The sequence below is a fragment of the Apaloderma vittatum genome, unplaced genomic scaffold (genome assembly GCF_000703405.1).
Source record: "Apaloderma vittatum isolate BGI_N311 unplaced genomic scaffold, ASM70340v1 scaffold20977, whole genome shotgun sequence".
Lineage (NCBI taxonomy): Eukaryota > Metazoa > Chordata > Aves > Trogoniformes > Trogonidae > Apaloderma > Apaloderma vittatum.
This window is the reverse complement of record NW_009724822.1, coordinates 29,938-45,299: the sequence shown is the minus strand read 5'-3', so window position 1 is coordinate 45,299 and position 15,362 is coordinate 29,938. Positions and strand designations below refer to the sequence as shown.

General features: G+C 42.0%; 1 protein-coding gene across 1 annotated transcript in view; it reads left to right on the top strand.

Moving 5' to 3' along the window:
* Window positions 1-15,362, top strand: part of LEPR (leptin receptor) — a 30,983-nt gene that overhangs the window by 2,037 nt on the left and 13,584 nt on the right. The window contains exons 2-8 of the mRNA XM_009872676.1: window positions 878-1,186; window positions 1,876-1,993; window positions 7,971-8,176; window positions 9,857-10,002; window positions 10,691-10,835; window positions 13,319-13,615; window positions 13,792-13,909. Coding sequence (XP_009870978.1) covers window positions 878-1,186; window positions 1,876-1,993; window positions 7,971-8,176; window positions 9,857-10,002; window positions 10,691-10,835; window positions 13,319-13,615; window positions 13,792-13,909 — 1,339 coding nt within the window. The remainder of the gene's footprint in view (window positions 1-877; window positions 1,187-1,875; window positions 1,994-7,970; window positions 8,177-9,856; window positions 10,003-10,690; window positions 10,836-13,318; window positions 13,616-13,791; window positions 13,910-15,362) is intronic.

The following is a 15,362-nucleotide window of genomic DNA, read 5'->3' as shown; positions in this document are numbered from 1 at the left end:
GAGGTTGAGAAAACAAGAAGTTAGGTGTAGTGACTTTGGGGGAGAATCATAGGATGCGTTGGGCTGGAAGGAACCTTTCAAGGTCATCTAGTCCAAGCCCCTGTGGTGAGCAGGGACATCTGCAACTGGATCAGGTTGCTCAGAGCCCCATCAAGCCTGACCTTGAATATCTCCAGGGATGGAGCCTCCACCACCTCTCTGGACAACCTGTGCTGCTGTCTCACCACTTGCGTAGTAAAGACCTTCTTCATAACGACTAATCTAAATCTGCCCTGCTCGAGCTTAAAACCATTGCCCCTTGTCCTGCCCCTGCACCCCCTGGTCAGGAGTCCCTCCCCAGCTTCCCTGCAGCCCCTTCAGGCACTGGGAGGCCACTACAAAGTCTCCCCTTCAGGATCCTTCTCTTCTCCAGGCTCAACAGCCCCAACTCTCTCAGCCTGTCCTTGTAGGGGAGGTGCTCCAGCCCTTTGATCAATTTTGTGGCCTTCTCTGAACCCGCTCCAACAGGTCTGTGTCCTTTTTGTGCTGGAGGCTCCAGAGCTGGACGCAGCACTGCAGGTGAGGTCTCAGCAGAGCAGAGCAGAGCGGCAGCATAATCTCTCTCGACCTGCTGGCCACGCTGCTTTTGGTGCAGCCCAGAGTGCAGTTGGCTTTCTGGCCTTTGAGCGCGCATTGGTGGAGAAGGCTGGCATCTGTCAATTGTGACACCAGTTCAGAGGAGATATTTCTAGTAGTTTTGTCTGTAACTCAGAGGAGAATAACCTCTGGAAATAGTCTGATTTTATGTAATCAATGTGTTTCTGTATAACACCAGCCACTCTCCTTCCATCGTCATGTAATATGAACGTTTTCTTTTATTTCCAATATCTATTTTCAGACTTTCTTCATATGGCAGTTGCCCATTGTATGGTCCATCAAATTTCCCCCAGGAACTTTACGTTACCCTGTATGCTGCTGAATGAGACGGTTTTGAGTCCTTTTTCTACTGGCGTTGTGAAAGGCTGGGCTGGGCCAAGGAGAGAGCAGGAACCGTCTGAAACTAAGCCTTCCTTGCCAACAGGAGAAGAAAGTTTTCCGTGTTGCCTTTGGAGTGGGAACAGCATTGATTGTTCTTTGCACAGAGCAAGTATGCAAGCAAGGAATTTTATTCCTTCAGAAATAAGTGTCTCTGCTTCTCAGGACATAGGTAGGTTTTCCATCTGAGGGCACAAGAAATTACTTCTTCTTCGAGAAATACTTGGGTTTTTTTGTCGCTTGGGAGGAGGGGAGGTGGTCTGTCTTAATGGACATTCATTTTTACCCAGAGCAGACAACGCAGGATGGTAAAATCCTTGCTCATGGAAGTCTGTAGTGGAAGAGGAAGGAAATTGTATAGTGCAGTTCCAGAGGGGAAAAAAAAAAAAGCTTGACTGTCTTTCTAGGGAAATTTTGAATAAAATACTGCATATGAGGATCTTCAGAATTGTTTAGACTCAGTGACAAATATTTTAAATAATTTTGTGGATATGGGCTTTAAACTCCCTGAGGAGTCGGGGGAGATGGAGAGCAAATGCCATCTTTTCTGCCTGGATTATGATGCCTTAGTAAATATCTGTACACGGATTAGTTGGCATTATTTCTTTTCCTGGGCTGTTTTTCTCCTCCTGTAAACCCCAGCCTCTGAGCAGTGTGCCAGCCTGTTGGCATACTGCTCTCAAGGTTTACTCATAAACATTTACACGCTTGTGGTCCATCCTCATCTTCGTGAATATCTGTTATTTCTCCTCTTTTTGTGGGTGAATTTTATCCTGACTCTTAAGCTGTTTGTTTCTTGTTTGTGGCGGTTTGGTTTTTTACTTCATTATAGTTCAGAAATATTTACTCTCTTTCGTTCAGATTCAAATTGGAACATTGAATGTTGGATTCAGGGCAAGCTGGACATGTTGGTTTGTAGCTTGCAGCTTTTGAAGTTGTATTGGAGAGCCAGCTTGAAGGTTAATCTTATATATTCTGTGTAAGTACACGTTAAATTTGTCACTATTAGCATTAGAAATCTGAAAGTGTTTTCTGAAACATCAATACTGGCCTCTCAAGGTGGCAGCATTAGCTTTGCAAGCAGGTGATACATTAGGTACCTTTGTCTTACCCAAAAGTAATCGTGGACAATATGGAAAGTTTACGTTTCTGTCTTTGAATGAGAAATTGTTGGAATGGAGATTCGCCCTCCTCTGTCCTTTCCATGTTTCTTAAAATGCTCTAATGAGTTCAGGATTGACTTGCTAAAATATCTTTGCTGTTACAATTGCTTGGTTTTGAAGCTCTGCAGTCTTGCTTCTGCCGTTTTTTTAATGCTTTTGACCATAATGTTCTCTCTCTTGAAGTAATTACATTACTTAGCATCTTATACAATGCCAGATGCTGCTCTAATCACGTCGCTGCCTCTGAGAGACACCCACCTGGACAGTTGTCACTGCAGTAAATATTCTCTGGAATGGAAATAGGTGGTAATTGTCCTGACTGTGGGCTGGGTAGGTCTTCTATACTTGGTTTCCCTGATGTGCTCGTAAAAAGATCTTTTTGATTCCACTTAAGAAACCACACTGTGTTGTTGTTTTTTTTTCTGAATTACTGATAGGCAAAACATAAATAGTTGAATTATCTGAATTTACAGGTGACGACTTCTGCTTAAAAAGCCAATTATCACTTGTCACAAATTATCCCTGTAGCCAAATGTACTAACTAGTAAGAATGTCATTGGTTAGGTGACATAATACTTGAAAGCTGAAATCAGATGTTGAGTGGGTTCCTGTTCCCAGTGTTCCTCATTACTTTGATTTCTGAAATATCATTACATGTGTGTCTGTGAGAGCAGTCGATCTGAGTTCACCTCTGTTCCATCCAGTCTCAGTTGCAATAGAGAAAATTTTGCCGGTAATCTTAGTGTAGTAATCTCTATATTGATTTTTTTTGGTATGTGTAACACCCATGGAATAACAGATTCGAGTTCCAGCTGGGATGAAGAGATTCTCTGGGTTATGAAAGGAGTTCTCTTGGTGTCATGCAATTCATGAGAGCAGGCCCTATAGACTCACTAGAGTCCTTGTGGCATTTCTGTGTTTGCTTATTTTTTGCTGCAAAGGTGAAATGCGGTGCCACCCCTGACATTGGAGAACTTGTTTCACTCCCCAGATTTCATTTTAATATTTTTCTTCTAAGGTCTCTGTGTTCTGGGGGAACAGCTAAGTGAAGCGTTTCACATTTTGGTAAGGTGACAGGTTTCCCCCTTGGCTTGCTGATACCTTAACATTTTATTCGCATGAGCCAGAATACCTTGAAAATGTTCCCAGTTTTAAAAATATGCATTCTTGGCATGTGTTACTCCCTGGGAATCTGGAGACCAAGCCAAAATTCTCACATATAGGACAGACAGTGTACAAAAATAATCACCTAGAAAAGCTTGAGCCCTCAAGAGCGTTTAATTCTGTTTCCAGCATTAAAGAAGTATCCTCTTATTTCACACATCCACAGTTTGCCTGCCTGTAAATGGTATCCAGTTAATTTGAAAAGATAATGTTTTGTTCTGTCCAAAACAGTGCTATGACAGCATTCTCTAAGAGCCTCAAGCAAGAGTAATGGTAGGGCTTTTAACGTTCCTAGCAGCTTGTCTTTGGGAGAAGAAAGATTAGACAAATTAGGTTAATTGTCTACCAGAAGTGAATGATCTTTCAAGTTGTGTGTTTTCTGGGAATTCTGTAAACCCCGATAGTTAATTACATTAACTGAAATCACGTAGCCTTAGGGATCCTTCTGTAGTGACACAGATGAATGCTCCCAGTTTCATTTTGAGCACTGATTAGAATTTGCCCTTTCAGCAGATGCTGATGTATAGGGTGTACTCATATTTCTGACCTATTTGAAGTACCTGTGAGGCTCTCTTTTAGTTCTGACTCAAGTGTTTTTATGGATAAATTGTGTAATTTGCCTCAAGACTAGTGGTTTAGTTGTGTGCATAAGTTATCCATTCAGCCTTCTTGAGCTGGAGAACGTTAACCTTTCATTAGAGACTTACCCTCTGGTGAGCCTGGCAGCCATCAGCTGTTCTACAGTTTAACGGGGCATCTTCTTCAAGTAAGTGTTGTCCTAGAGCTACTATTTATCAAACACATTGGCATGTCATTATTGACAATCCTCAGATTTTCAATAACGGAGCTTTGCTCCAACAATTCCTAATAAAAGTACAGGCACAGCATATAGCAATACTGAAAGCAGAGTTACAGTTGTGGCTTTATTTCTGATATACATCAACACAACTACCTAAATGGAATGTTGTACCATTCCTGAAATTAAAGGAGTTGTAGAAGTTCCTATGTTTCTTCCTAAAACAGTTTTGACCTTTATTGTTGGTTAGGTTTTCCGGTTGCAAGAAATGGGTTGGAATTCCATAAAGACATTCTGCAGTGTCTTAAGTTAAAGTTTAAAAGTTCTCTATGGGGCCACAGATGACTTCAGCACAAGTACCACCACCTCGTGAAGCATGTTTGGATTGGGCACCAAGACACTAAACATGTAGGAGATTTTAACTTACCCTGTTGACTAAAAGAGCTACCTCTGCACAACTGAGAAGTGTGGTGTTTGGAGTGGAAAAGAAAAGCAAACCTTGGGCGTGTCTTTTCGAGCCTTAGTGATTCTCTGCTTCTTCGTGCCCTTGTTGCACCGTTAATTACTTCTGGGGTTCAGTGTTTGTTGTAGATTGTTGGGTTTTTTAACTTTCCTGTAGCGTCCTGTGCTTTAGTTGCAGCTTAAAATCACGTTAAAGCTTTTATGCATTGTCCCTCTCTTCTCTGTTGAAACTTAAGTTTACGAGCTTTCTGTTGAATCTCAGAGGTGGGCTCTGCTAATCTCGTCACAGAACATCACGTTTAGTACCTCAAAACCTGGTTTTTGTTTACCTCTCTGTGCCAAGACAAATCTCCCCAATTCCAGCAGTCAGTACTGTAAAACAGAATGCAGACCTAGTATATACTCATTTATTTTATAAACCCTCTCTCTTGCCTTCCCCCCACCACAATTTGGCTTAGATGTGATTGCTGGGGCGCAACCTGAAGTGCTGGGCAAACCAGAATTTACAGCTTCTCTCAGCATGCTGCGAGTCTGATGGAAAACTCCAATTTTTAATGGCCCGTTGCTTTGGTTTAAGTTTCAACCACAATTTCTTCTCTCATTCTACTGCATAAAGGCACTGACCCCTCCCGAACTTGAGAGTGCCTTATAAGCACAAGCTCCTCTAAAGTGGGTATCTACGGCTCGGGAGCAATGGTTATTCTGTGAGTGGCCCCATCTGCAGCCAGACTGAAGACGACAGGAACTCAGGCAATCTCAGGCTGCCACAGGCCTCCAAAATATTTTGGCGTTCTGTTGTTTTGCTTGTAATCAGGTTTCATACATTTAGCCCAGGCTTGGCAACTTGGAATAAGTGGAGGGGCCCTCGTGATTGAGTCCGTTGATCTATTCTCTTATCCCAGACTCAATTTTGTGAGAGAGTCGTGGTGTCTTGCCAGGTTTGTGGAGAAGGGAGAAACCACAGCCTGTGCCTGTTTGCTCCCAAAAAAGTGGCCTTTGAAACATACAACTGGCACAGCACAACATGGGGAGAAGCTCTCTGGCATATTTTTTTTCCCCTGTACACAGGTCGTCTGGGTGCAGATAAGTTCAGTTTGATCGTTGCAATTATTATTAGGAATGATAAGGAGAAAGATGGGGACGGTTGTGGTGGTAACTGCTTTCCAGATAGATCGGGATGAAGATGTGGCTTGATGAAAAGACAACATTCTTATGGATTGATCATGGGATTTTTTAACCTAACAAAATCTGCAGGCAACAATAGAAAGCAGGGAAACTTGAAAGGAAATTCTGCGAAGTCTTTGAAAGGAAATTCAGGAGAAAGAAGTGGAGCTGCAACTCTAGAAACAAAAATATTCCAAGTAATTTAAAGCTATGTGTCTGCCAGATACCACCAGCAGGAGATTCCATAAGTCTTGTGTCCTGAAGTCTATGAGTCCTGGTAAAAATGATTTTAAGAATGTCAGAATTGACTGTCTGTAGCATTAATAAATGTAAACTAGGTATTTGTAGGAACCTGCATAGCTTATGGGGTCATTGCTGCAGAGTAAGGTGCTAGGTGGGCAGGTTACGGTGACGGGAGTGCTGAATCGTGCCCTTTTCCTCTGGGCTCTATAGTCAGTTACATTTACGAGACACTAAATTGGCTAAGACCAAAAAAGTGGAAAATCTTTTCCTTTCTTCTCCTCTGATGCGGAGTTCTCTGCCCCCCCTGAACTCAAGTGTTACAATGAGTCGTACCAACTTTTCTAAAACTTCACAGGAATGTTCTTATTCTATTCACTTTGATTTCTTTCTCTGAATTAGTAAAACAAAACCCTTACTGTACAGGAATAATTCCAAAATTACTTCAGAAAAATTCAAAGCATAAGTTTGTTGTTTTGTGTTTTTTTTTTTTTCCTGTAAGGATGAAATGTCAAAAGCAGGAAAGAATCCAGGATGGTTTAGCTGTCAGGATTTGTCTTGGCTTTGCTGTTTGGAAGAGCCCAGAGAATAGCTGTGGACTAGAAATGAGAATGAAGGATGCCTTGGGAAGCGCCAATTGCTCTCAGAATAAGACCAGCTTTGGGCCCACTTGTGCCGTATTTATTTCATAAATTGAGAATGGTTTGACTCAAGTCAGTGGGGATTGAAAATGTATTAAAGGGTACTCAGACACCTGAGGGTTGCTCTACAAATGCCTGTGAAATGGACTGGGAAAGCATCTGTGCTTACGTGGAGAGGGGAAATAGTGTGGGTTGTCTTCGTGCTGCTTCTTGAAGTTGACCCGAGGATAGTTTGATTTGTTTTAGAGATTTAAGATAAATGTGACAGCCTGTATGTCAGTGTGAACATGTATGTTCTTGTATCCTATAAAACATTTGCTAGCATCAACAGATATGATATGTGACTGTTTGTATCAGCATACGCAACTTTGTAGTTTATTTAAAGTGTGTTGAAATCATATTATTGGAAAATCTGATTAAACTGTTTATGAAACTTATGACCATCAAGCTATTAGTGGTTTAAAATTTCAAATGTTTATCTTGGACCATCCAAATTTGCAGTGTATTATCTAATCAAAAGCTATGTATATTAAGCTTTCAAGGAAGAAGTGTTAATAGAAAGAAAAAAAAAAAAGCAAAACCCCAAAATCTTGAAACTAAATCTGAACATTCAGTGAAAAATAGTCCTATGAGCTTTACTCTGAGACACAATAAAAGCAAAATGTAGTAAGTTACTTATGAAATACTTTCCATGAACTTATCCAAGAGAATAGTAGTAATTTGTGTGAGTAAATAATTTGCTTTCCTAGGAAGCATCGGACTCAGACAGTCATGCTGTGCATGAAAATAATTAAAGCCTTATCTTGGGATTAATTGCTAAATGTTAAGATTTTGGGAGGACGTTTTTCTTTATTGTGTTACTTGTAATGTTTAATTGTAGCAGAAGCTGGGAGGAATTTATTAGACTTTATTTCAGTGCCTCCAGAACAGGAATTACAATGTAACCTCTGTGTGGAGTTGCAGAGAGCTGCCGTTAGTCTCCTGAAAGGTAAATTAAGTTCATGTACCTCAGAAGTATCCAGTGATAGCTACTGTCAGGAATTAGCAACTAGTGTGACTATCTACAGGTGTCATCTAGCATTTGTAACACATTTGTTTTGAAGTCAAACCCTAGGAATACTTCTCATGAAATCCAACTGCTTTACTTGGAAACCATTTAAAAAGACATGTCAACGTAAAAGTGATCGTTTACAGTGACGGCCTTTTTTACTTTTTTCTCCCTCCTCTTTTTTGTAAATAAGCCTTATCCAGATGGACAAACCGAGATAGAATACAGGAAGAAACACTGTTGTGTTTTGTTGTAGGGTTTGTTTTTTTCCCCTGTAGGTCAGAGCTGTCGCTGGGAGATGTAACTACGAGCTCTCTACAGGGGCCTGTCCTGGTCGCTCGATGTGGCTGCCGGGAGGAGGCTGCGTGCGAGTGCTGCGTGCCTGCTCCGAGGCTCAACCACACGTACATCATTTGGCTGAGGATGACGATGGGTGTAACTCCTCTGTGGTCGCCTTTGATGTCAGTCAAGCCCATAGACATAGGTAAGTGCGACCTATCTTTTAAACCTTTCATTTCTAATCTCCATGCTGTGCCTAAGACTGGGGCAGCGGTAGAGCTCCCCTGTCTGCATTTCTGAGGGGAGAAAAAAGATGTTCCAGAAGTTACTCGGCAAATAAAACCACCTCTTGTCTCAAACAGCTCTGTTGTCCTGAAGCTTTATTCCTTATACACATATTTCCCAAATTGGAAAACATTCTGCTGCATTTAATCAAGTTAAAACTATACTGACATTATGGGTTTGATGTGTGTTGCTATCTGGTGCGCACACTTGTTGGCAGATTTCAAGAAGGCGGGGAGTCTGTCAGCTCTGGGGGGAAAAAACCCAACTTTTATGAACTTCTTCCTAACCAGTGTGCTTTGCAGACAGAATAAGTGAAAAGTCTCTGGGTGGGCTAGTTTTGAAGATGAGGCATTGCATTATTCATCACGCTGCTTTTAAATTATGCTACGGGTAAAAATTAAAAATTCAGAGTTGCATTTGCTAGTATTTAAAATGACATAATTAATTTGGTCTGCTTAGTGAAGTGTATTTTAAAAATGCATAATATTAGTATATGTTCTGCCAAGATTTAGTTAAATTAAAAATTGTTTTGAAAGTAGAACTCTGAATACTTGTGTAATGTGGAGTTGTACTTGCTTATAGATGATATTCATAGAACAGGTGGCATCAGCAGAATAGACCTCATTGTCTGTGTTGTAAGATTCATCAAAGTATGATGTGAAAGTTACTGAGTCTTGTAAAAGCTGTGCCTCCTCCCGAATCACTTCCTAGGTTAGCAAAACTATAGTACAGACAGCATAAAGCCCTGAATGGAGGGAATGGTTGTGTCGGGAGAAGAGAGGGGGGACACCCAGTGCAGATAGAACTCAAAGAGAACACATGCTCGCTGCCAAAGACCCTTGGAAATGCTTTCTCTTCAGCTTTTGCACATGCTGTTTACTCAGCTCTCTTAACAGGGGATTACTCTTGCCTGGGAGGAGCTCAGAGCTGTGAATGAGGATAAGATCAATCGAAAGACACTGTACTTACACAGTGATTTGAAAAAGTCTCAGTAACAGGTACAAGTAGGATCTGGGATCCTTGCCTTTGTCCGAGGAAAGTGAGTGTAATCCTAGTCATCATTCTAAATTACTCATCCATTTCCCTCCCCAGAGGGTTCCCTTCATCCTCGTGGGAAATTTCTGAAAGCCTCTATTTTTACTTTGCCCTAATGTAGCTCTCCCAGAGACTTTCTTTCACAGCCGTAATCACTGTGGAAGGCATGGGAATATTTAGAAATTCTTTCTGTACAATATGAGGACATTATCTCCTGTTTCCTAAGGAGCTGAATGCCCCCATCCCTCTCAGCCCTCTTTTCAGCAAAACAGGTAGTTAGTGTTAGGCTGCTGGGAAGAATCGTGGCCCAAGGCAAGAAGTATTTGTGGTTTCAAGGCAAGTGTTAAGTCAAACAGCATGTCCTGAAAGCTAGCTAGGTAACATTGCCAGGGCACACGTTTCCAGTGGTGTTACACAACATTACTGTGTAGAGCTGTAGAGCAGCTCTTGACAACTGAGTTTGAAGTAAACTAGGAAGAGACTTCTGAAGCAGTAAAAACCCATTACCACCAGCAGTCACGAGTGATAAGGGTGGTGGTAAACTTGTCAATTAATTTGCCCACAGTGAAGCCTGATCCTCCTTTGAACCTGCATCCAGAAGTGACAGAGAAAGGTCAAGTGAAGGTCTGCTGGTCCGACCCTGCGCTGGTGCCGTACCCACTGCAGTATGAAGTGAAGATCTCTGCAAATTCGGCTCAAACGGGTCGGCGGGTGAGTTGGCTTGCTCGCTTTGGCTGCCACAGGAGCGGTGCAGGTCAGTGGGTCTCTTCTAGAGCCTGAGATTTCTTACAGCCCTCCTTGTCCTTGGGCACTGGCTTCAGTGTGTTGAACAACATGGCTGGTCTGCTGGAGCTGGGCATGGCACACTGGTTTATCCTGAGCTGGTGTTTCCAGTAGACCTTAGTAAATGTCAGCAGAGTGTGGCAAAGCTGGCAAACTGTACTTGACATCTGTTACACTGGGAGGGCCACTACATGGCTGAAAGACCTGTCTCCTGGTGGGTCTTACAAACAAACTCCCGTCTTTCTTTTTGGATGAAATGCTAAATTCTGTTAAGTCTAAAGGCAATGCTCTCTCCTTTCAGCAAACATGATATGTGCGTGTATGTTTAATATTTATAGCTTATATTAGTGAATTGCTTTTGCTGTTGCTACCACATAACTGGCTCTGGAATAAAAAGCAGCTGTTACTTAGGAGTCCGTAACAAAATAACATGTTTTCCACAGAGATATGCACCCTCTACTGTATTCAAATTTACAGTAAATTTAAAGGCGGCGGCTTTTTTTTACCCAACTTGCTAATTAAAAACTACTGTCTGCACTATTTGTTTTGGTTCCCTCTGTCTCTTTCTTTTTCCTGTTCCGTTATACAACAGTAACGGCTCCTGATAATCCTGCAGATGATTCAAGTTGCTCTGGAAACCTCACTGGCCCTGGACAACACACCGCTTGATTCTTCATACTTCATTCAAGTGCGGTGCAGGAATCGTCATGGTCCCGGGTTCTGGAGTGACTGGAGCACAACGTATGATCTCAACTTGGGAGGTTGGTCACGTGCAGTCCCTTATGGGCAGCGAGTGGTCTTTTGGAATAGAACAGATTTCCCAGTTCCGTTTGTTTTGTGGAACGAGTGTTGGTGAGCGTGCATTACCCAGGGACGTACAGCACGTGTGAGCTGGGCTGAAAAAACCTTGTGCAAATTCTTTCCCCTTCTGCTTCTCTTTCTGCATGGCTTTGCCTGAGGTTCAAGATACAAGACTTGCCTTAGAAGAGTTCTGGACTAAGGCATGTAGACAGCTCAGTCAGCTCCACAGCACCTTGTTGCTTGCTCACCAAGCACCTGTTCACCCCCAGAAAACTCTTTTTCTAGGAGTTTTTCCATTTCAAAAGACAGTTGGCAGTGGTGAACCTCTACTCAGTACGAGATTTTTCTCCTCATGCTTTCTGTAACTTCTCACTGAGTCTGAGGCTTTGTAGCTGAACTAAACACAGAAGGCAGTTTGGGGTTGTAGATTTAACATAACTGTAACGCTGAGCCCTGTACCTGAACCACATCATAGCCCCAGTCAGTCAGATTCAATGTGCGTGGCTTTGGTGTTAAGCACGTAATCTTATAGGCTCTAATCAATGTGCTGATTCACTTCCACCTGGTTTGAGTCAGCCTAAAGATTTCAGGATTTTTTGCGTTGTATTTTTCTGCTCTCTACTTCTGGGTAACTGGAAATGTTTTGGCCTGCGCTGTCACAGGTCTCCCCTGAACCGTGACGTGACAGTACCTGTGCTTTGCCTGGGCGCTTACATACACACGTGCTTACCTGCATGCTAAAGAGCAGCAGGTCTCTGCTTAAATCAAGTACCAAGGAAGTAACCAAATTTTACAGAAGGAGATCTCTTCTAAGAAAGCTGAAAATATGCAGACCCTCATGGCAGTCGAGCATGAAACACTGCATGCCTGATTATATACCCAGGGACCTAACTGGCCATTAGTATTTTGGATTTGTCTATATACATATAATTCTTTTTTTTTAAAAAGTACACGTGTATATATATTACACACACATACCCTGATATTTTCAGAAAGGGTTTCTGAGTGTATGGAGAAATACAGATGTAAAAGGTGCCCGTAGGTACCGTTAGATTAGTTTTTATTAATCCCATTAGAGATACCTAATTGTATTAAACATAAATCTCATCAGCAAAATAATCCCGTTGTGACAAACCTGATGGCAGCATAGAGGGATTAATTTCTTCAGTGCAGGCAGATTTTCCCAGTGTTAGGATGAGCCCCTGGAAGAGCAGGGGAGCGTGCGGCACGGCTGGGAGCAGGGAAGCAGCTGCTACGGGAAGACACGTAGTAAATGCTGAAATCAGACCGTTAGATGTTTTTGTGCAGCCGACCAGTTTCACGTTCTGATTTATATTTGACAGGAAAGGCTTCGACAATAAGAGCATTGTAAGTCAGCTCTGCTGTCTGAGAATGCCTGCATTTTGGAAAAAATCCCCCCAAATACCTGGCTTGGCTTCTCGACTGTGGACAGCAGACCTGATCTTTTAAGGATTTTCATGCTGGCTTTGGCTTTATCTTCAGCATAGTGTTCCTTTTCAGCAGATGTAAAATGCCGGTAGCTTCCCTAAGTGCCTGCCTGATTGAGGCTGAGCTTATGCATGTTCACCTGCTCTGCAAATTCGGTGCCTTTATGCCGAGGTGAGTTACTGTCCCACCGCTACCGTGGGCATTAACCCCGCTGCTGAGGTTGTAACGCACGTTACATCCATCTGCTGCCTTCAATGGGAGCACGATTAGAAGCTACTGGAAAGCCTGGCTTTATTCTCTTTTTTGCGTATTTATTTTCAGTCCCTTTTCCCCCAGTTCTAAGTAGCAATTCTCACAAAATCAGTGTGACAGTAATGCTTCAGCTAGCACACGAGTTCAACATCCTTGCAGGGTTCAGAGAGTCACTTTTCCACTCCCCTCCCCCTCAACCCAAACATCACTCTTCTTAGATTGGGATCTTCTCTCACTTCAACCTGAGGAGAATTTTCTGATTTTAAAAGGTGTGATGTATGTGTTTGTGAGACAAGTTACAGAAGGTCACCCTTTCTAGGTTGCAAGTACTCGCTGCAGTGTTTAATAAGCTGACCTGGTGCCTTAAAAACGTGGGCTGAGTAAAAAGCAGCGGTGTTGATCTAGTTTCCCAAGATTTAATTTACAGGCGTCTGTATGATTCCCTGTTTCTCTTGTGCCCTCCGGTGATTCTCTGCTCATTTAATTCCTGTTTGCCTGGGGATATTAAAGATTATTTTTAGCAGAATTTGCAAACATCAGTTTTGGAGGGAGATAGGCAAATGCTCGTTTCTGCCTCTCTCCCCTATGGTTGTTAGTAGTAATTAAGAAGTAGGAAATCTAGAAATACAACTGAGATCATCATAATAATACTTTTCTAGTGACTTATGCTTTTATGGGTTTCTTTTTAAGATTCTAATCTCAATGGATTTTTTTTTCCCCTTTTTTCCCCTCTTCTGTGTAGCTGAAGTCCTGTACTTCCCTCCTAAGATACTGACCAGCGTCGGTTCTAACGTTTCCTTTCATTGCATCTATAAAAACAAAACCAAGATTGTATCGTCCAAGAAGATTGTTTGGTGGCTGAATTTAGCAGAAGAAATCCCAGAAAGTCAGTATACGCTTGTGAGTGATCGTGTAAGCAAAGTTACTCTTTTCAACTTGAAAGCAACAAAACCTAGAGGAAGTTTCTTCTATAACGCGTTATACTGTTGTCACCGAAATAGGGAGTGTCATCATAGATACGCTGAATTATATGTAGTAGGTAAGATTCCAGATGATTTTAAATTATGATTTTTGTACATTTTAATAGCAAGGTCAGAATATTTCTGATGTAAACGCCGGTTAGCTTTCACGGAGCAGTTAAGACTTGTAATGCGTGTATTTTTTTTTATAAACAATTATGCCTTTATTAATCAGCTTCCAATATGTTTTAATTAGATGTGAACGTTAATATGACGTGTGAAACGGATGGGTACTTAACAAAAATGACTTGCAGATGGTCTGCAAACCCAAACACACTGCTCCTGGCAAGTTCCTTGCAGCTCAGGTACCACAGGTATGTGTAGCTCTTCATGCACTCTTTGTGTTTGGAAAGCATCGCTCTGGAAATATGGGTACAGCACAGAATTCTGCGTAGATGTAATTAGAAAATGTGCTTGGTTTCTCTAAGCTGGACTTTTTCCCAACTGGAATTCCAGAAATATTCACTGTGCGTGCAGCAAGGCGACCGTCGGTACCTGAGTATGGAACGTGGGTTCTATTTACAACATTTTTCAGCATTTGTAAAACTGGTAGATGCAGGTTGGAAGCTGGTCCTCTTAAAGTAGGTACGTTTGCTTGTGCAAAATCGTTCTTCTAGTTGCTCATATCTGCAAATTGTAGGTATAAGGAAAAAAGCTGTTTACAGTGAGAGCGATTGGGCACTGGAGCGGTGACCCAGAGAGCCTGGAGGATCTCTGTCCTTGGGGACTTTCAGATCTTGACTGGGCAGGCCGCTGGGCAACTTCAACCCTGCTTTGAATTTAACCCTATTTTGAGTCGGAGGTAGGACCTGAGACCTCATGAGGTCTCAATTTTTCTGTAATTCTGCTTTTTTTATTTTTTCCTATAGACAGACAGTAGCTAGAAACACAGAGACAGAATGTTATTCATTGCAGATGGGAAAAAAGTCTTGCTTACAAAGAGAAAATCAAATCTTTGCTCATGAAGGGCTTATTGCTTTATGAAGATGGCATCTTTGGTGACTAGAGAAATTCTTCCTTTTCATGGTTTTGGTCTTGTGTTCTGGCCTAGCTTGTTTTGAGACGATTGGTTTAATTCTTTCTGTCTTTTGAACAGAGCAGGAGGACTGGGGTGTGGCGAGGAGCCATTATTATGAACGACAAAGTGATCAGTAAATTAGTGGGATGACCATCCTTATCTTCATTCACGTGCACAAATACTGCCCACAATAGTGTTGTTTTACCATGAAACTGAAAAAATCCCTTTGAGTTCCTAAGAAATTGAGCTCCAGAGTTTCCTAGAACCGTTAGTCTTTACATAAACGAGACAGACAGACAGACCACCCTTCCTGTGAAAAAAAATTCTTTTTTTCTGCTCGGCCGGACTGGATACACCGAAGTTTTGGCAAACAAGTTTAAATCAGCCTTGAGGGCTTAATCCTTTGGAAAGCTGGGCTGTCGTCCCCGTGGGAGGTGGGCTGAAGGTTTTGTACTATCATCGTGCCTGGGTGAATGTTTCTCAGAATTTTGTGCGCTAAAGTAATCGCTGAAATGCTTGAGATTTCAAGTGGAGGTTTTAGGGCAGGATTAGTGGGTAGCTGACTGCTCAGGTCGATTTTGTTTCAGCTGTCTTCACAAATAGGAGTATAAGGAGTGTACTGCTGGGCAGGAAGCTTGAAATAAAACCCACGCAGCTCTTGCCATGGTTTTTATTCCCACTTTTTCACTGTTTCGGTTTAACAGTTAAAAATGTTGTTTTCTAGGAGGTGATAATCTGTGTGTTTGTTA